The 21,805-nt window shown below is 36.2% G+C and overlaps 1 protein-coding gene across 1 annotated transcript in view; it reads left to right on the top strand.

Annotated features, from left to right (window-relative positions):
- The window catches only part of gsap (gamma-secretase activating protein), a 41,344-nt gene extending 24,438 nt beyond the window's left edge, over positions 1 to 16,906 (top strand). The window contains exons 29-32 of the mRNA XM_030148708.1: positions 8,096 to 8,157; positions 12,762 to 12,866; positions 15,438 to 15,534; positions 15,776 to 16,906. Of these exons, the coding sequence (XP_030004568.1) occupies positions 8,096 to 8,157; positions 12,762 to 12,866; positions 15,438 to 15,534; positions 15,776 to 15,876 (365 nt within the window). The 3' untranslated portion in view covers positions 15,877 to 16,906. The remainder of the gene's footprint in view (positions 1 to 8,095; positions 8,158 to 12,761; positions 12,867 to 15,437; positions 15,535 to 15,775) is intronic.
- Positions 16,907 to 21,805: the final 4,899 nt, after the last annotated feature.

Genomic DNA, 21,805 nt, shown 5'->3' with positions numbered 1-21,805 from the left:
TTTATTAATTATGGTGTTTCCACATTCAGGAGCCTTTGAACATCCAGATGGTTCATATTTGATGCTGCTGAAAAGCTGAGAAACTGTATTTTACCTGAATTATTTCAGTATATTGATAGGATTATTGGTTCAAAAGTTATTAACCCATAAAGACCCAATGCTGCTTATCTGGTAGTTCCAAAATAATTTAGTTTCTCTATATCTGCTTTTTCTGAAGTGATTTTTCACCATTTGTTATAATATTATCCAGTGTGTTTTGTATTTTTTTTTTATTTTAGTGTAAATCAGGTATTTTCCTATATTTAATTTACTGATCATATAGATGTTTATAAAAGCTCAGAATAAAAAGTGAAGATTATTAACTGAACATAAACCCAGTGTGTCAATCCACTGTCGTTGATCCAACTCCATGGGTTTTACTGGTGATTCAATGTTGTAGAAGATGACGGTGTTTCCACGGTAACGATGGAGCCTCTGAACGTCCAAATGGGTCATATCTGATGACTATGAAAAGACGACAAACTGCATTTTACACCAATTATTTACATGTATTGATAGGATTAATGAATCAACAGGTAATAAAAATTTTAGATCAGTAGATACTTTTGGTCACCAGTGACTGTTTGGGTCTTTACGGGTTAAACATTTTTCATCAGTGGATGCTTTGGGTGGCTGATGGCTGTTTGGGTCTTCTAGGTCTTTGAGTCCTTGCATCATAAATAATGCAGGGATCATGTTATATGCGCTCTTTAAACAGCACACTATGTCTCTCATTTTTGGTGTTGCTTCCCCCTCTCATTAAATAGCTGGAGGAAAAAAAATACAAGAAGGGATTCAGGCAGTGATTAAAAAAGTAAAAACATTCCACAAAGGTCAGCTTCTTGTTGATAGACATCAGATGGTCTGATTCTGTAAAAAGCCCGGTAACATAGATCGCACGTACAACGAGAGGAAGAAAGGCCACAGCCAGAGCAGCAGTCACGATCCGAATGAAGACTTTTGTTACACTGTACTGGTACTGTTTCTTTTCAGAACTTTGTTTGCTGTTCACACCTCTAACAAGCCGAAGGTAATAAAACAACATAATTAGATAGATGAAAACAGTAAATGTGATATACACTGCTTCGAGCACTGGTGCGATCCGCTTATCCTTGCAGGAACCGTCATTCTTTTCGTCTTTTTTTTCCCAATTTGTTAGTTGAAATGGAGCAGGAAGAGCCACCAGGGCACCAAGCATCCACACACTGAAGAATATAACACGCTGCCATGTCCGAACCACCTTGTCCCACTTATTCTGGTGAAGAACCTGAGAAGTGAACCAAGCATTAGTTTCATCTGTGTGTCATTAGTACTGACATGTCTTCTGATTACATTTTAGTAACCTCACACTAACAATTGAGATGCAACTGAATTTAGCAAAATAAAACAACCAACATCAAACCAGACATTTTTTTTATTAACTTTCTTTATTGGAAGTAATTTATAGAGGTATGATAGTGAAATGTGATAAAAAGGACTTTCATTCTTTCATTTTTCTTGTCTAATTAACAAAACAAAACCCAAAAAACCCCAAAAAAGTAGCTAAAATAAAACAAAGCAAGCAAACGAAAAAACAAACAAAACAGAACCAAGAAAAAAAAGAAAAAGGAAAAAATGAAAAGAAAAAAATATAAAAAAAAAAAAAAAAAAGGGGGACAAAGGGAGGGCATTTTGACCTTTGTTCAATAGTTTTAACTGACTTTTTTTCAGATTTTTATTTAGAAATATTGAGAAAAATTCAACATACATTTAAATTACATTGTGGTCACTTAACAAGTATGTGACCAACGACCAATCTTTCTATTCTCAACATTTCAGTTTTTCTTTTTTTTTTTTTTTTTGTTAATAAACAAAACAATTGAACAGTGAACAATGGATGCATTGTTACATAAAGAAAACACATACGAAAGACCAAGAGACTTTGACCTCCTCTCTAAAGAAAAAAATAAAAAATAAAAAAATAAAATATAAAAAGTAGAATTAATTAAATACAGAAAAAACAAGACAATTCCAGATACATTATCATTACATTGTCATTTCTTGTACATTTAGGGTTCCAACAGATTGTGTTTGGTAAATGTAAACAAAAAATATCCACTTTGACCATAGATCTGAAAATTTGTTCATTTGTAATCAAAGGGAGAAGGTTAATCTTTCCATCTGGTAAATTTCATTCACAATATCTACCCATTTTTCCAGATTAGGTTGAAGCCAGTGCCTGGTCACAGCCTTTGCCAGCAGTTACTAAAATTCTATACAAGTAGGCATTGTTCACTAAAATTTCAGTTTTTCCCATAATAGTTTTAAGTGACTTTCACCGTGGAAACACCATCTATCAGTCAGTTTTTTGTCACTAACTTTTTAAGCTAAGTTAACCTGGAGTTAATGTTAAAAAAAGTGAAGAACTAGAAAAGCACCGGGAGAGCGCAGACCAAGGCAGATCAGTGCCCCCCCCCAATCACCACCAAAATTTTATTATTTTTTTCCTTGTGCCAGTATCAACATTTCCTGAAATTTTCATCCAAATCTGTCCATAACTTTTTGAGTTATCTTGCACACGGATGGACAGACAAACCAACGCCGGCAAAAACATAACCTCTTTGGTGGAGGTAACAATTCCAGCCTCCATCTCTTTTCCTAAGTCTGCCCATGTTCTACAGTACCACAAGGTTTTATTATATTCTATGCAGTCTTTTTATGGAAACCTGCTGACAGGCAGGTAGATAGATGGACAAACAGGAGGGGGGACCACATTGTAATGGGAATGTGGTGCTAAACCATTGTAAAGGAAGTTAAAATTTGGAAACAGGCAGCATAAAAAAAGTCATAGGGTTCAGTCATTGTGGACATCATTATTGTTAAATCACATTGTATATTGATCGCTTTCTATTTCCAGTACTTTTGCCTCAATTTTCCAGTATTATATCGGCTTTCTTTAGCTTTAGCTATCAACAATACAGTTTTTTTGTATAAATTGCATCCAAGTGACATGTCCCTACCTATAACTGTGCAGAGGATTAAGAATGAATGAATGAATGAATGAATGAATGACAACCAAGTTACATACCTGGTAGTACCTCTGGATACTTATTAGCAGCAGGTTGTTTAAGTCAGAACTGATGCAGAAAACAATGAAGAAAAAGAAAAACTGACATGGTCCATTTGCCAAAGATGGTCCGCAGAAGAATATAAGCCCACCAGCAGGCAGACAGAGCAGGCAGAGGAGGTCTGACACAGCCAGGCTGAAGAGGAGGCGATCTGTCATGGAGGACCCGTGCAGACGCTTTCTGAGTTTTACTAATATAGTTAAGTTGGCAGGGATGCCAACCAGACAACTGCCGGCTATAATCACAGTAGCAGTTATCTGCCAGGGGGTCAGCAGCGCTCCTGAGCAGGAGTTGGTGATGGAGGAGTTATGGATGAGGCAAGAAGAGGTGTTGGAGCTGCTGTTAACAGTCATCATGAAGAAAAATGAAGGAGTGACAAGACTCTGAAATATAGAAATGTCTTCTTCTCTGTCAAAAGGATGGAGGCTGTTCTTGTGAGTGAGATGAAGAAGCCCACTGTTTATATCGACACTCTGGTGGTTTGTGGTTGGTGCATATGAGGGAGGGTTTCCAGGTTACAGGACCTCAGTACGATCAAAACTAGACCTACTTTACCTCTGAGTTTGATTCTCAATATTTTTTTTTTTTTCTTTTGCTTTCATTTGATCACGTGAAACATTTTCAGCAGTACCTCGACATGAAAGGAAGAGCAACTTTGTATTGACAGAAAGATTCAGCAGGACTAAAGTGAGAATCAAACGTCCTACAAGTCTAACATTTTTATCTACGGGAGAGGATTAGGGCCACTGGAAAATAAAAAAAAAATAAGGTCCAATAGTTTTTTTTTTACTATTATTCTGAGAAAAAAGTCAGAATTGTGAGAAGAAAGTCTGACTTAAATCTCAGAATTCTGACTTTCATTCATTCATTCATTTTCTGAACCCACTTTATCCTCACTGGGGTCACGGGGGTCGCTTGGAGCCTATCCTAGCTACTTATGGGCAAAGGCGGGGTACACCCTGGACATGTCACCAGTTCATCACAGGGCTGACATATAGAGACAAACAATCACTGTCACATTCACACCTATGGGTGATTTAGATTAACCAGATAACCTATCAGTGCGTGTCTATGGATGGTGGGAGGAAGCCGGAGTACCCAGAGAGAACCCACGCAGACACTGGGAGAACATGCAAACTCCACACAGAAATCGACTGGTGTTGGAATCAAACCCAGGACCTTCTTGGTGTGAGGCACAAGTGCTCTCCACTGCACCACCGTGTCACCCAATTCTGACTTTAATCTCAGAATTCAGACTTTTTTCCTCACAATAATAATAAAAAAATATATTTTGGACCTTTTTTTTTGTTTGTTTTCCCAGTGGCCCTAATCCTCTTCCATATCTAGCAGATAAATACATATATACTTACGGTTTAGCTTAGATTAAATTATTATGTTGAAGAGACCTTGCCTCATATGTCTAGGGATGGCAGCTCCTGTCGGTTCTTTGATGTTACATCACAATTTTACAGACATGATTGAGCTCATTGACTTTGATGGTTCTAGCTTCACTATCTTTACATGTCAGGGGCTGTAACTAGTGAAACATTTCATTTGTCCTGTACAACAAAACGCCCTAACATCATTTGCATGAGCCTCAGATGTACTAATACAAATGTAAGAGCCAAAGGGTGTCCCTGGCTCCCACACATTAAACTGTGGTCCACCACTTCCAGCTGTAAAGTCATATCTCTGTTCCATGCATGAACACTGATTAACTCCTACATAAGCATCTTCAGTCAGTGGTGCCAAATGGGTGGTGTCCCTGGAAGTCATAATTCAGACAAATCTGAACATACGCACATGATAGAAATAATTTTAGATTGACACTGACTTAAACCCCTTGAGGATGCTATAATTTGTAATGTTTCCTTCAATAGTGTTACTTGTCCACAACTAAACTGATGCAGATACATGTACATATACTGTTAGTAGCCAATACAGTAAGTGTTAAAGTAGTTCATTTTCCTAAAAAACAACACTCAAATAACCCACAGGAATAGTCATTGACCTAATCCATACCAGAGCTGTTTGTTTTCTGTATTGTCCCGTACATATTCGACTAAATGTGTAAATTAGATGTATAAATTGGCTCTTGAAAGCCTGAGTTTCTGGTGTGAACAGATGGCTGATACTGTACAGTGCCACATTTGTTATGAACTACTTTTGAGTTCTAACAAACCACATGAAGACATGTGTGAGCAGCTCTGATGCAGGTGATTCCAGTATCAGAACACCTATTCTTCTGTCATCTTTACATGCAGGCAGATCTCAGGAGTGGAGCGGCTCCATGTTTTCTGTTTAGTGGGAACACAGATGATGTCACGGCCGCTGAACACATAAAGCAGGTCGAACTCTGTGTTCCACTTCCAGCTCTACAGTTATTTTGCTTATGAGGAGCCTTCCCAGGAGTCACCCTTTGACAGTGCATCCACCAGGCTGTGCATATGGATGTGCACACCTCCATTATTCATACAACTGACAGGCTGTTTGCTGTTGAGTGATTTCATTGTGAGGAAGCTTCAGGAAATGTTCATTTTGCATCCTCACTAATTAACTCCTACAGCATCTCCAGTCAGTAGCGAAAATGGTTGGTGTCCGTAAAAGTCATAATTCAGTCAAATCTCAACATACACACAGTACTTAAGAAATTTATTAGACCACTACCCAGTGTAAGGTTTATGCCACAGCTGCCCTAAATTAACAACACTGGAAATTACTGAAATAATTATTTTTATGTTTCTGTAATGGTTAATACACCAGTAGGTAGAAGCTCTTTAACCAAAATGATATTTTTAATGCTAAAATAAAAGTTTTATTGTTATCCATGAATTTTCCAAAAAAAAAAGAAAAGAAAAGAAAAGAAAAGCTTGATATTATTTTTTTATTAAGATGTCAAATTATAGTTATTTACTTTCATTCCTTAACAGAAAAAAAATGTTTTAATGGTTGAATGTTACGCTAGATTGATTTCTGACTTCTCAGAGAAGCCCAATGAAGTTGGGGAAAAAAAGGAGAATTCAGTCTGAAATTCCGTATTTCTGTTCAAAATGGTAAAATGTGGAGTACTCACAGAAAATTTAAGAGTTACTCGATGATACTGGATGGTCACTGAGATAAATAGGGAAAGGTGGTCTAATATTATATACATAAATTTGTTTAGCACTGTACATGATAGAAATCATTTTTTTACACTGACACTGACTCAAACCTTCTGAGGTTGTCATAATTTCTGATATTTCCTTAGTGTTACTCATCCACAACTAAACTGTATACACACACAGCTTGTAGCCAATTCAAGGTACATGATTTGTCAAACAACAACAACATAACAAACACATTTCTATTTTATATTATTCAAACTGAGTTTATTTGAGTAGTTTAGTAATTATTTTTTGTTGATGAAAGGTTCATTAATTAATGACCAATGTATGTATTATTTATCAATGAAAGAAGGCACATTTCAGTTTATATTTTGCACATAAAATTTACTTTAAAAAAATTCATTTTTTATAAATTACAGTTAAATATATGTTGTTTCTTTACAAAGTTTTGAAAATATAAACACACAGCTTTGGCACAGGAACAAATTTTGCCTCAATTTTTTCAGTCAAAAATGCTGAAACGAGAGTTGGGGTACTTGGCTAAAAAAGTATATTACAGGGAGTTTCATTTCATTTATTAAGCTCCCAATTAGCAATTGATGATTCAGTTGCTATTCTTCCTGGGGTCTCCTCGACATTACATTACAATTTTAAATTTTAACAATCTTACACCATTCACACCCACACACACACACAAACAGGACATATACAACAGCCCAATGCAATTAAAATAAAGAAACAAAATAAGTACTATACATTCGTACTCCTTCACCAAATAATAGCTGTCTGATACAAATGAGACAAACAAAATAAATGCTATACAAAAAAAAAAGTTTGAGAACCACTGAACTAGATGATGGTATGAGGGGAACGTTCTCATGTTGTCTGCTGCTTTGTGGGAACCAAAATGATGTCCTGGCCACTGAAAATGTAAAGCATGTCGAACCACAGATCAGATGTAGAGCCGGCTGTCGTCTGCCACTGTTTATTTATCATATTTTTATTCATCACATGAACAGAAAGGTTAAAAGCTGCTGTTATGAATATTCCTCAAATGCACTGATGTTGTTCCTTTGGTATGTCTTCTCCATTTCCTATGAAGGAAACTGCGTTGTTCAAAAGCTAAACAATTTTCTTGGCAACGTGATAAACAGAACCAAAATATCTCTTCGTCTTTGTCGCTCTCGATCATTTACATGGTTCTTTCTTGTGAGCAGAGCAAAACAAAGATCGTCAAAGATGAAAAGATTATTTAAAGCACTTGGTCCAAATGGTTTCACGCTTCAAAGTGAGTGAAAAGGATGCTTTACAACTTTGAAGTGCAAGGGTTCGTGCGTCACCTCACCTCAGGGATCAGTCAAATACGTATATGTCTAATTAATGTATTTTTAATAGGGAGAATTGGAGGGGTAGGTATGGACTTTCTACCTTATTATAAGCATACACAAACATAAATCCCTGTACAAGAGACAAGGGTCCAGACATCTGAAAAGACACATTTTTTGAGCAGTTCAGTAAAATGCCAACGGTGTGTCATTATCAGAGGTTACCTTTTGTCTTTTCCCACAGTATTTTTTTAGCATTAATACAGTCTTAGCAGGTGTTTAACGCTGTACTACACCACAGCTGCTGTGAACTATTTTCCACATTACCCCAAAACCCCTGCAGAATTTACAAGAAGACAACTTTGATGAGCAGATGTGAACATGTACAATTAGCGACTCTTCCTGTCACCTACACCTGCAGGGATACAGTTGGAGTAGGACATAAATTTGGTCTAAATAGAGAGAAAATGCAGCGCTTCTTGTCATTAACTACAGCCTTTTCTGTTTGCTTTTTGTTTAGATTTGGACAACAGCGATGTCCACGAGAGACTCAAGTTCAGCATACTTAAAAGACTCCCTCAGGTACTCTTGTTGTGTGCGGCCAAACATGTTCTTTTTTTTTTTTTTTTTTTTTGCATTTTAACGAGTAGTTTATCTGAAATGGTAATAGTAAAGAGTATGAGACCTTTTTCTATATGTGTGTGTGTGACAGTGTGGATGGTATAAGGAGTAAAACAATGTATGATGCTATTATAATCCCATCTATTAGTGAGGGGGGAGTTCGATTCTCTGCACAAACTTCCCATTCTGGTCTAATTAAAAGTTTGAAGTTATTTTCAGTCTCATCTCCCTCAAGCCCCCCTCAAGCCAATCACAAACCGGCTGGTGTGTGTGTCTGTGTGTGTGTGTGTATGTTGGGGAGTGGGTAGTCCTGATAGTGTGATAGAGTGTGCGTCCCTAACTATTGTGTAACTTCCACGTGTTCCTGTGCGTATATTTTGTCTCCAGCCCTTGTGTGTGTGTGTGTGTGTGTGTGTGTGTGTGTAAGTTTGTTCCGTCCGCATTGTGATCAGAGGAATGTCGAATGTTTAGTGTCTCTGTTCTGTTTCCTGCCCGGTAGACTTTTGTTGTGTGAGTTTGGCAGGCAGAGGAGATTTTGCAGGTACAGTACACACACACCCATAGAGCTACAGAAACAGGACACGACGGTGGGATATTCTTACCTAAGCTAAACCCAGTTCTTCCTCTCTGGTTCTGATTATGTAATTTTAACCCCGCTGCAAGTCTCGGAAACATGATCATATTTCATGATATTTTTACAGATACATGTACACCAGTGGCGTTTCACACCTTAGGCCTTCGGTGGTGTTCTACCTGACTTCATTCACCTTTTAATATTGAAACTAAACCATCAATACTACACAAAAAATGCAGTATAAACACAGTGCTGTACCAGACAGGTATCTCGTGTAGCAAGGATGAAACTCAAGAATTGTCAATATTTACTTAAAAGACAAAATCAATGTTAAAAAAATACATTACAAATATATTAATGTTATAAATATACTGAGTTATCATACCATTTCCATATTATTGTAAGTGTAATTTGATGTATTTTTGATGGGTTTATATGAAGTTTGGAGTTTACGTGTTATACCCTGCATAGTTTAGTTGTCTATTTGTTTGTTTATTTTTTTTATTTCTTGGCAGAATGGTTGCACAGTGGTGATATAACCAATACAAGGATGCTATGACTGGTTATTTATTGTTATGTATTTTAATGTGATCGCTGATGAAGGAAATTTATTCGGTTAAAAATTTGACACTGAAAGTAAGGAAGGGGCAGGACTAGATAAGCTTTGGCTTCTTTCTGTCCTTTCTCAAACTGTTTTATGAGTTGATATATGTGTACATTTATGTTAAATTGACTGGATTTCATTACTTTTTCTGTGATTAATGACCGTTGATAGGTGCATATGTAATTGACTTCTTGTTTTTATTTATTTATTTATTTATTTGTTTGTTTACTTCAAAGTTTGAGACAACTGAACTAAACTAAACTAAATTAAACTAAACTAAACATTATAGTCACCTGTGAGAAAATCCATTTCTTCTCTGTTGGCCATTGTGGGTTGAGAAAACAGCTACCAAATCTAAAAGAATATATTTTAGCTTGTATAAGTCACTATAAATGTGGTTTGCTAATCTTGCTCTGACTATCCTATTTGACCATCCAATCAACTGCTGAGAAAATACACATGGTACGTACACCTACTAGATCGCCCCTGTGTGGCCAACATGAAATCTAATAATTGGTTAAAGCAACAGGTTCATTGATTTGACTTGAAACTGTAGATCCTGAACTGTTGATTCTGAGCCTTCGGGCAGATTTCTTTTACCCGGCAACACATGACGGATGAAATATGATTGGACAAACATACACATACACACACGCATACGCATACACATACACATGCACATGCACACACGCATACACATACACATACATATACACCTACCAAGGTTATAATAGTTTTGGATTTTTCATTACAGTTTTGTTTTATTTAGTTTTTACTTTTTTTTTCTCCAGTTCAGTTAGTTTTAATTTGTTTTTAGAGCAGGTTTGCTAGTTGTTATTAGTTTTCATTTTTTTCTAAATGCTGAGTTTTAGTTTAGTTTTAGTATTAATTTTAGTTTTCTCGTATCTTTTATCTTCTTCACCATTGTATTAAAAAAAAAATCCCATACAGGACTCTGCTGCTTTCTCTCAACTTTAGTCTCCATGTTTCCAGGTAGAGTGGGGACGAGAAGACGACTCTAAACAAGTGATGAGAAGTGATGGACTGTGAAGCACCGTTTGGTGCCACCAGCTAAAATTGCTACAGCGAAATAAATTGCTTTCGTATCAATCCTACATTGACAAAGATGAAAACGAAGGGAATTTTTTCCATAATTTTTATATGTTTTAGTTAGTTTTTTAAGCACACAATACAGTTTCAGTTAGTTATCATTTTTTCTTTTAATTATAGTTTTTATTTATTTCAATCAAAGAAAATGTTTTTTTAATTCTAGTTTTCATCATTTCGTTAATTTTCGTTAACAATAATAACCTTGACACCTACACACACATACACACACGCACACACACACACACACACGCACATACAAAAGTTACAATGAACATTTAGTTGTTTTTTCTCAGCAGGCACTACGTCAGTTGTTTTGAAACCAAACATATATTGATGTCATAATCATACCTAACACTATTATCCATACCTTTTCAGAAACTTTTGCCCATATGAGTAATCAGGAAAGCAAACGTCAAAGAGTGTGTGATTTGCTGAATGCACTCGTCACACCAAAGGAGATTTCAAAAATAGTTGGAGTGTCCATAAAGACTGTTTATAATGGAAAGAAGAGAATGACTATGAGCAAAACTATTATGAGAAAGTCTGGAAGATACTATTAAAGAAGAATGGGAGAAGTTGTCACCCCAATATTTGAGGAACACTTGCGCAAGTTTCAGGAAGCGTGTGAAGGCAGTTATTGAGAAAGAAGGAGGACACATAGAATAAAAACATTTTCTATTATGTCAATTTTCTTGTGGCAAATAAATTCTCATGACTTTCAATAAACTAATTGGTCATACACTGTCTTTCAATCTCTGCCTCAAAGTATTGTAAATTTTGCTTCCTCACCCTGTACATATACACACACATGCATGCATTCACACATACAGACACACTTACACATACACATACATATACACATAGACTAGTGGGAATAACTTAATATGTCTTCATGGAACCAATGTCAGGTCTGAGGTCCATGATCCAGATTTAGACCAGCAGAGAAGGCTGTGCTGGCCCTAATGATCCAACAATGAGATAGAAGGAGACTTAAAACTTGAAATAAATTGCCATAAATGGTGGTCTACTTATTTCCATGTTTTAAGGCTTTGGTAATGATGACGCAGAAGAAAAATATTTGTATTAATAGTAACACAAATTAAGAAAGTACAGCAAGATCCTAATTCCATTGGTTTTATGGGTTTGTCTCAATTTGATTTACTTTACAACAACAAAAATCAACCTTAAATTAAGCATAAAAAGAAGAAGAAAAGCATGTAAAAATATACCTCCATCTGCAGCTCTCGCCAGTGTCCTAAATTTAAACTAAATATAAAAATCGGTTTCATGCTGATACTGAAAAGTGAAGCCAAAAAAATCACAGTTATAGGAGCTGCTGATCAGCCACAAGTACATGCTGTATAAATCCTACAGTAAAGCACCTGTTTTTACATCCATATAAAGCCTAGAAACGGAGCCAAAGGGAGGTACAGAAGTTTAGTTTCTCCTTAGACTATCTCATTTACAGTCTACTGAATGTTCACTTTTTTTTTTAGTTTTTTTTTTTTTTTTTTAGCAATAACATCAAAAAATGCTGCCCACAGTTTCAGTGAGAATTTGTAGTAACAATATCCTCCTATCAGAAACATATTCTTATCACATTTTTAAAATTTGCATTTTATTCGTCATCTCTAGTCTTTGTCCTTGACCAAGACATTTAATTCCAAGTTCCTCCCAGTGATTGTTTTTATTGGTGTGAATGTGAGTCATTGTGAATCACTTCAAGTACTATTTAAGTAGAGTCCATTTATCAACTCTTCGTTTTCTTGCTATTTTTGTCGTTTTTTTTAACATTCTTCAGCTGGGTGTGGATTTTTTTGGTACTGAATTTAAATCTGACATAAACATTTTGTGACATCACACGTTTTCAACAGCGGCGATGTAGTATGCAACAGTGTCATTGTTAAACCTGACTTAGAAGAGTATGAAACATCGCTGAGGCTGGTAAAGCTGAGGTCATACTTCAGTAAAAAGCAACTCATAAAAAGGTTATTCAAAGCCGAGTATTTTTATCATGTCTGGAGGATATTTTTGATGTTAACCTATAAGGTATGTTTGCTTATGCATAATTTATGACTGCACTGTGCCTTTTGCAACATTGAAAAATTGGTTTTATCTAGAATCTGTTATTAGTAGTCAGCTCTCCTTAAAAATAGTTTCCACTGCTCTATTTGGCAAAATAGAAAGGAACAGCTGTTCACATGCTTCAGCGATGATTTCTTGAAGACCACATGAACTAAATGGCTTCAATGTAATGTCTTGTTTGTTTGTGTGCAGCCTATGGAGCAGACTATCTACCATATGTGGGACCATCCTGTCAGTTCAGCTTCAATCTCCAGAGATTACGTTCGAACCCTGCTAGAAAAACACAACAAAAACAAGGTAACATAGCACAGAGTTCTCACACATACTGAAGAGGGTATGCACTTTCTCTGCAGACCCCCAAACATCTACAGGGTGGGGAAGCAAAATTTACAATATTTTGAGGCAGGGATTGACAGACAGTGTATGACCAATTAGTTTATTGAAAGTCATGAGAATTTATTTGCCACAAGAAAATTGACATAATAGAAAATGTTTTTATTCTATGTGTCCTCCTTCTTTCTCAATAACTGCCTTCACACGCTTTCTGAAACTTGCGCAAGTGTTCCTCAAATATTCGGGTGACAACTTCTCCCATTCTTCTTTAATAGTATCTTCCAGACTTTCTCGTAATAGTTTTGCTCATAGTCATTCTCTTCTTTACATTATAAACAGTCTTTATGGACACTCCAACTATTTTTGAAATCTCCTTTGGTGTGACGAGTGCATTCAGCAAATCACACACTCTTTGACGTTTGCTTTCCTGATTACTCATATGGGCAAAAGTTTCTGAAAAGGTATGGATAATAGTGTTAGGTATGATTATGACATCAATATATGTTTGGTTTCAAAACAATTGACGTAGTGCCTGCTGAGAAAAAACAACTAAATGTTCATTGTAAATTTTGCTTCCCCACCCTGTATACATACTAACACTACTGACTACAGATTGGATAAATAATTAACGAGTAATATAACGCTTATACTGTAGTTCTCCAACATGTATGTATGACACCTGGTCAAAGAAACTCCCACACTCTAATATTTCACCCTTTAGCTTCGATTACAGCATTAGCAGTGATCTTATTTAATGTTGCATTTTCTTTTCCATCATTTTTTGACATATAATGTTGCTAAATCTAGACCTGACCGACTGCCCCCACAGGCTTATACTGTAGGCACTAGGCATGATGGGTAATCACTTCATCCGGCTTAACCCTATTACGCCAAATGTATCATATTTGATACATGAGTTTTGAAGCCCTGTACATGATCAGGGTGATATTTTTTTTCTTGAAAAACCTGATGTATACAATTAGATACATGCAATACACAGATAATCCACCAGGGGGGGAGGGATTCATTCACCAGAGGCCTTTCCAGTGACACTACAAGACTGTCATTAATGAGGAAGGAGGCAGGACTTTGACAATTTTGAAAAGGAATTACCAGTTTATTAGACATGTTTGTGTTATATTATGTTTTTGTTTGCTCAAAAATAATATTTGAGCATTGAGACCTGATGTATCAAATATGATACAAAATTGAAACTCATACATGGAAATTGATATTTGAAAAAAAAAAAAATGTTGGAGTTGTTCAGAAGGACCGATAAAGGCTCCAGTTTCAAAGAACTGGAATTTTCTGTCAATGATTTAATGGTTCAGGCTTTACAGGGTTAATTCTCTCTCTCTCTCTCTCTCTTTTTTTTTTTTTTTTTTTTTTTTTAAATAATTATCACCCTTATGCACCCGTCACTCTGGAACAGGGTCAGTCTAGAACCGTCAGACCTTTTTCCATGGAAACAGAGTCCAGTCCTTATGCTTTCCATTAAACTGATGCTTGTTTGATAAATGAGATGCTATTCACAGCATCAGTTAGAGATAAAGAACTTGTTGAGGCTGAGCCTTATTAGTCACTGCAGTCATTTTCTAATGGAAGGCTCTTACCTATTTGCGTAGTTAGATCCAGGATGGGATTTATTATTTTTTTTAAATAAAAGGTGTTTATTTCATTACAATGGCAAAATCCTTGTGTGTTTTCCTGCTAATTATATGGCCATTTATTAAAAAAATCTAGAATTTTGCAGAAAAATATTTTAAATAATTTAATTGTTTTGAGAATTACATTATTGTTGCTGTTAAATAAAATACCGTGGTCCATTAGAGTTTTATTTATTTATTTTAATTTTGTACATATATTTGTCTCAAAGTTCTTCATCTACATGGTTGGTAAAGTAAATATAGGAAAACAACTGATTTTCACTGAAAATTTCTGAGGATAATATTGTAATAAATGGGGATAAATTACTGAGGAAAGGGTAATCGTAGGGAAAAATAAATGGGAAATTTCCACGTAAATAGTTCTTGCTGTTATATTTATGTGTATGTGTGAATGCATGTTTTTGAAACATTTATAGGAAGTCACCTGAACCTGGGAGCTTGAAAGGAACAGTGAAAATAATTGGTGCAGCCCTAAGAATGTCTCACACCAAAAAAGTTTTTTTTTTTTTTTTTTTTCTTTTTTTTTGCAGGAAGTAAACACCACATGCCTCGACCTTCTTTATATGTGTTAAAATAGTGACCCCAGCTGTATGCTTCACACAGTGTCTATTCACTTCATGATGCCAGTTTGAGCCAGTAATTAGTGAGCAGACTGCCATGGAGAGCCACTGGCATTTTGCATGATGAGAAGGAGAAATTTATACTGTAGAGCTGCAAAAAGTTACTGCAAACTTGCCTAACTGCTGCAACTTTATTATAAGTGGAGCTCAGCTGCTACTTTCTAGATTTGCTGTAGATTTGTCTCAATTGTTTGTATCCTGGAAACCTTGAGAATTCAGTTTTTTGGGTTTTTTTTCCCCCTCCTCAGGGATTTGCATTCACCGGCAGAGATAAGCCAGGTTTCAGACCTGAGTTTCTCCCTCTTACCTACCTGGCAAAGATTCTGTCTGATATAGAGGAACAAGGTAAGGATATGGATGTGTATATAAATATATCCTACCTGGGTTTTATGTTTGGATTCACACACCCAAGAGGATTAAGAAAGACTGTTTTCTGTGTGCATTTTATGAGTGCTAGGTCAAAATGCTGTTGTGCCCATTGTGGAAGTGGAAGGAAGGAAGTGTGTGTCTGTGTGTGTGTGTGTTTGGTGTTATATCTATCTATAAGAGGCTGCATCTCTCTTGAAGTCTTTTTCCTGTGTTCCAGCTGCGAACCCATTCGAGGAGCAGGAAAATGTGGATGCAAGGTTTGTGGAGGAGACGGCTCTGAAACAGACACTGATTCAGCTGGGCTTTGAGGAAAAGTGAGGAATGTGGAGGGAGTGGTGGGGCGGAGAGGGACGGAGGATGGATGGAGGGTGGATGGAGAGAGGGGGAAACAGATGAAGGGGAAAATGTGTTTGAGAGAACAGTCATCGACTGGGCCTTGAGGACAAGTAACGGATGGATGGATGATGGAGGGGGTGAGGAAAGATGAATGGAAACATTGAGAGGCGGGGCGCTCATAAAACACTTCTGACTGTTTGATGACAAATGAGAGTAGGATGAAGGGATAAATGCGATGAAAATGGGAGGGAGCGTATTAGGCTTTGTAGTAGTGGAGTAGAAGACAAAAAAACATTTGGGTGGACCTGTAAAAAATGGATGGGATGGATTTCCTAAACTCTGTTCCTGGAAGTTCTTGAAGCAGTGAATGCACAGTGCGCATTCACACACACACACACACACACACACACACACACACACACACACACACACACTGCTGCTGTAGTTTGTACTCGTGTTTATCAGCTGATCACATCCTTTAAATCAGTTCTATGTCATATTGATATTCCACATTATGATCAGCAGAGGGACGTTGTGTAACAGAATACACTCACAGCTCCCAAAACCACTAATGAATTAATGCTGTGTATCCATAAACTGTATCACTCACCGAATAAAAAAATATAAAGTTCAAACCTACACACATCTGCATTATGGTATCATCAACTTTTCACCTTCGAATAAAAAACTCAGTTATTTTCGCAGTCAGTCAAACATAACGCTGTGTCTGATAATCTTTACTATGACTGTGTCAGCTGATAGTTTACATGATAGCTCTGTTAGCTTAGCTCTGTTTTTAGACTGAAAACAGCCACAGTAAAAACACAAATCTCCACTGCATTAAAGATCTGTCTGAAATCATCCAAACAAGGTCAGAACTGAGCCATGAATCAACAAATGTCAAACTTACAAATCATAATAACATCAGAAATACTACATATAGCTCCTTTAACCCATAAAGACCCAAACAGCCACCGGTGACACAAACCATCTACTGATCTAAACTGTTTAATACCTGTTGATCTCTTAAACCTATCAATACATGTAAATAATTGGTGTAAAATGCAGTTTATCATCTTTTCATGGTCATCAGATATGACCCATTTGGACGTTCAGAGGCTCCGTAGTTATCGTGGAAACACCGTCATCTTCTACAACATTGATTCACCAGTAAAACCCATGGAGTTGGATCAATGACAGCAGATGGACACACTTGTTTTTATATTCAGTTAGCAATATAGTAAGTAATAAGTAACTTTTTTCTTAATTTTTCTGTTTTGACATTATTAAATTTGAATTTACTCTGAGTTTTCATGAACATCTACATGATCTGTGAATTAAATATAGGAAAATACATGATTTACACCAAAACAATACAAAATACAGAGGATAATATCATAAAAAACTGATGATAAATCAGTTAAAATGGTAGATATAGAGGAAAAATTCATTTTGGAAGTGCCACAACAGTAGCATGTATTTATGGTTTATTGAGGCATTCAACATAAACATACCATGAGTGTTAATGTTTTGCATAGTGTACAAATGGAAAATGTACAACAGTGTATTAGGGCCACATAAGAAAATAAAATATCATAATCATAAGAGTATGACCTTAATCTCGTTAAATAATGAGTTTTTTTAAACTACGACTTTATTCTCATTATATAATGACTTTATTCTTGAAATATAACGTCTTTATTCTCATAGTGACAAGTGTTTTTATTTTCTTGTGGCCCTAATATGCTGTCATAAAAGTGCGACCCAAATCTGATTATAATCCATTCACAGTAGCAACATTTATTAAAATGACTCGATTGTGTCAGTAAGAATCTCTGAGGGGTGCACCAGCAGCAACAAACCCATTAGAAGCAAAATAATATGACACTTGAACAGAAGCTGCCCGTTAGCCTTTTTCATAGAATAGAATAGAGAATAGAATAGAATGCCTTTATTGTCGTTATACATATGTACAACGAAATTATAAGAGACGGCTCTCTGGTGGTGCGTAGTGCAAAAGTTTAAAGAAGAAAGAAGTGTAGATATACAGGGTGGGGAAGCAAAATTTACAATGAACATTTAGTTGTTTTTTCTCAGCAGGCACTACGTCACTTGTTTTGAAACCAAACATATATTGATGTCATAATCATACTTAACACTATTATCCATACCTTTTCAGAAACTTTTGCCCATATGAGTAATCAGGAAAGCAAACGTCAAAGAGTGTGTGATTTGCTGAATGCACTCGTCACACCAAAGGAGATTTCAAAAATAGTTGGAGTGTCCATAAAGACTGTTTATAATGGAAAGAAGAGAATGACTATGAGCAAAACTATTACGAGAAAGTCTGGAAGTGGAGGAAGCAACAAAAAACGTACCAAAGCTTTTATTAAAGCTCTCAAATCCAAAATCCTAAAGGATCCAACCAAATCCATGAGAAAAATGGCAATTGAACTTGAGGTAGACAACAAGACCGTTAGAAATGCAGTAAAATATGATTTGAAGTTAAAATCTTACACAAGAACACCAAAACACTTGTTGACAACAGCAACAAATCCAACTTTAGCAATTTTTGGGAATCATGTTTATGGCCGCCTTCTAGCCCAGATCTAAACCCTCTGGATTCTGCTATTTGGGGCGTTTTAGAACATGCTACCAATAGAACATCACACAGCAATGTCGACTTTCTTAAAGATACTATTAAAGAAGAATGGGAGAAGTTGTCACCTGAATATTTGAGGAACACTTGCGCAAGTTTCAGGAAGCGTGTGAAGGCAGTTATTGAGAAAAAAGGAGGACACATAGAATAAAAACATTTTCTATTATGTCAATTTTCTTGTGGCAAATAAATTCTCATGACTTTCAATAAACGAATTGGTCATACACTGTCTTTCAATCCCTGCCTCAAAATATTGTAAATTTTGCTTCCCCACCCTGTACATACAGTATAAAAACAGGCATGTCACCAACCAAGAAAACAGTAGAGCTAAGTATATATTGCACTTTGACCCTGGCTGAACACTATGACATATGTTACATATATGTCCTTTGTGAGGCATTGTCATTGCTGTTGCATTTTCAGCTGTGTGAGGTGTCACAAAGACCGCTTCTTTGTGGATAAACCCAGCTGTGTAGTCATCCTTCAGCAGATAGCAGAGGCTAACAGGACATGTCATAGACAGTACAACATCTGTATGATAGACACCAGTTCAGGATAATTTGCTCTGATACTCATTCAGCCTCAGAAAAGAACCTCAGGATGACGCAGAAACAACAGTGGAAAGCTCTGCTCACCCTTGCTCAAAATTACATCCATTCAGGTGGTTATGAAGAAATCAGGACACAATCTGAAATCTTTTTCAAGTGGAGAACTTCAGACTTAGCCCCATCCTGTAAAAATAAAGATTATGAGACTTTTTTTACATCTAGTATGTTTGATTACACTTTCACATCTTATCAGGTAATAATCAGGAGTTAATTTAGAGATTCATGAAGTATATACAACCTTTGTTACCTTTTCTCACATTTAATGACAACATACAACCATTCTGAACCAATTTAATTTTTCTGTTTTGATTCTTTATTGAATAAAACTCTAAATCATTCGGCGTTTTCTCCAGTACAAACCATTACTAGTCGCGTTTCCATTGGACATCTGCACAAACCTTTACCAATATTTACTCAGTGTCAAAAAAAGCAGAAGTGTGTAATGTCGGTTTTTCCATTAAATCACAAATGCGATGATTTGTTTATTTATAATCGCGAGATGACACAAGAAGTCATTCCATAAACATGGCGACAAACGTAAATATGGTGTTGATTTACAGAAATATTCATTATTATCATTTATTACCCCTCTGTCTCTACTAAATTAAAAAAATGATTGGGTTTCCTGGTGTGTCCACACATACCGCGCCATATTTCTTCTCCGCTTGTTGTAACGTCCGTCAACATCCGTTTTTTCAATTCACCTGACTCTAGTTGCGAAAAAGGTCTTTCCATTGCAGTTTTGCATGATATACCATTTGCACTAAGCCCAAAAAACTATCTCTTGCCAGTGCAAAAACTTTTAATCGAAAAATGAGACTTTTGGCGAAATTGTCGTTTTTCCATTAGGTAAATTTTTATGTTATATTTGCGCAATTTGAGGGTCAATGGAAAAGCGACTACTTACCTCTTACAGTCACGGAAAAAATTACAAGACCATCAAAAGTCATCAAAAACAATGGTTATGCAATCAAGTAGTAACTCCTGTGTGTATCATGTGACTAAGACGGACACAAAAGAAAACATGGAATACCTAAAAGCACTGTTTTTGTCAGTACAATGCCATAGCTATTGATGTAAGAACTGAAGTGATTTTAGTTATTAACAAGAAAACATGGAAAATGGCTAGATATCAGCTCTGAAATTAAACTACTATGAGCTATTTTTGTTGTTATCATTATATTTGTCCAAACAAATGTACCTTTAGTTGTACCAGGCATTAAAATGAACAAGAAATTGAGGAAAACAAGGGGCGGTCTAATAATTTTTTCCACCACTGTATGTTGCTCCCTCAGTGGTCCATGTTAGAGCTCACATCTTTGTTCACAAATCTCAAACCCACGTAGATTCTTCAGAGCTGAACAAATTACAGTCAGTTTAATTGAAGATGCAGACATGCTGTTACCAGACTGAGCAGACACAGGCCTATTAGTATACCCACCTGTCTGTGTTCGCAAATACTGGAGCCTTTTGATGTAAACAAGAAAGCGGCGTATCACTTAGAGAACTATGCAATAGGGAACAGAGTACTTCAGGTAGAGATTTAATTCAATTTGAGGAAACATGTTTTTTTTTTTTCTTTTATACATTTTTATTGAAAATCGATAAACGCAGACATCTATTTATATTAAACTCAATTTCCAGGGCTGTGACAATTCTCTGCATACTATACCCGCTCAACTTCTCCCTCAATTTATAGACACCGATGTCAAAACCTGTAAATGGAATTTATAAATCAAACACATTTGTTTATCCTCCTGTGCTTCCTGTAACACTGCACCCCATCAAGTTGATTACATGCTGACAAGAGTTTTGCAGACGCGGTGGCTTGAAATGGTCATTCAGTCGCTGCTGTGCATTAAATCAGATTTTGATTGCCAGTTATACAGTTTAGAAGGGGGTGTTTGGTGTATTCTGTGGGATCAACTGCCTCTTTGATAGTATTAAATTGCATCCCCAAGAGGATGTTTAGCAATTTTCTGTATAAAACTCTTCACTTTCAGCATATACAGGGTGAGGAAGCAAAATTTACAATATTTTGAGGCAGGGATTGAAAGACAGTGTATGACCAATTAGTGTATTGAAAGTCATGAGAATTTATTTGCCACAAGAAAATGTACATAATAGAAAATGTTTTTATTCTATGTGTCCTCCTTTTTTCTCAATAACTGCCTTCACACGCTTCCTGAAACTTGCGCAAGTGTTCCTCAAATATTGGGGTGACAACTTCTCCCATTCTTCTTTAATAGTATCTTCCAGACTTTCTCATAATAGTTTTGCTCATAGTCATTCTCTTCTTTCCATTATAAACAGTCTTTATGGACACTCCAACTATTTTTGAAATCTCCTTTGGTGTGACGAGTGCATTCAGCAAATCACACACTCTTTGACGTTTGCTTTCCTGATTACTCATATGGGCAAAAGTTTCTGAAAAGGTATGGATAATAGTGTTAGGTATGATTATGACATCAATATCTGTTTGGTTTCAAAACAATTGACGTAGTGCCTGCTGAGAAAAACAACTAAGTGTTCATTGTAAATTTTGCTTCCCCACCCTGTACATGTAAGAGATGAGTAAACCCAGTTAAAAAACAAAACAAAAAGCGTACTAGCTTGTTGAACGTTGAGGTCTGTGTCTAAAGAA

This window comes from Sphaeramia orbicularis, chromosome 12 (assembly GCF_902148855.1).
Source record: "Sphaeramia orbicularis chromosome 12, fSphaOr1.1, whole genome shotgun sequence".
Lineage (NCBI taxonomy): Eukaryota > Metazoa > Chordata > Actinopteri > Kurtiformes > Apogonidae > Sphaeramia > Sphaeramia orbicularis.
The sequence above is the reverse complement of the archived record's forward strand: the minus strand, read 5'-3'. Positions and strand labels throughout refer to the sequence as shown.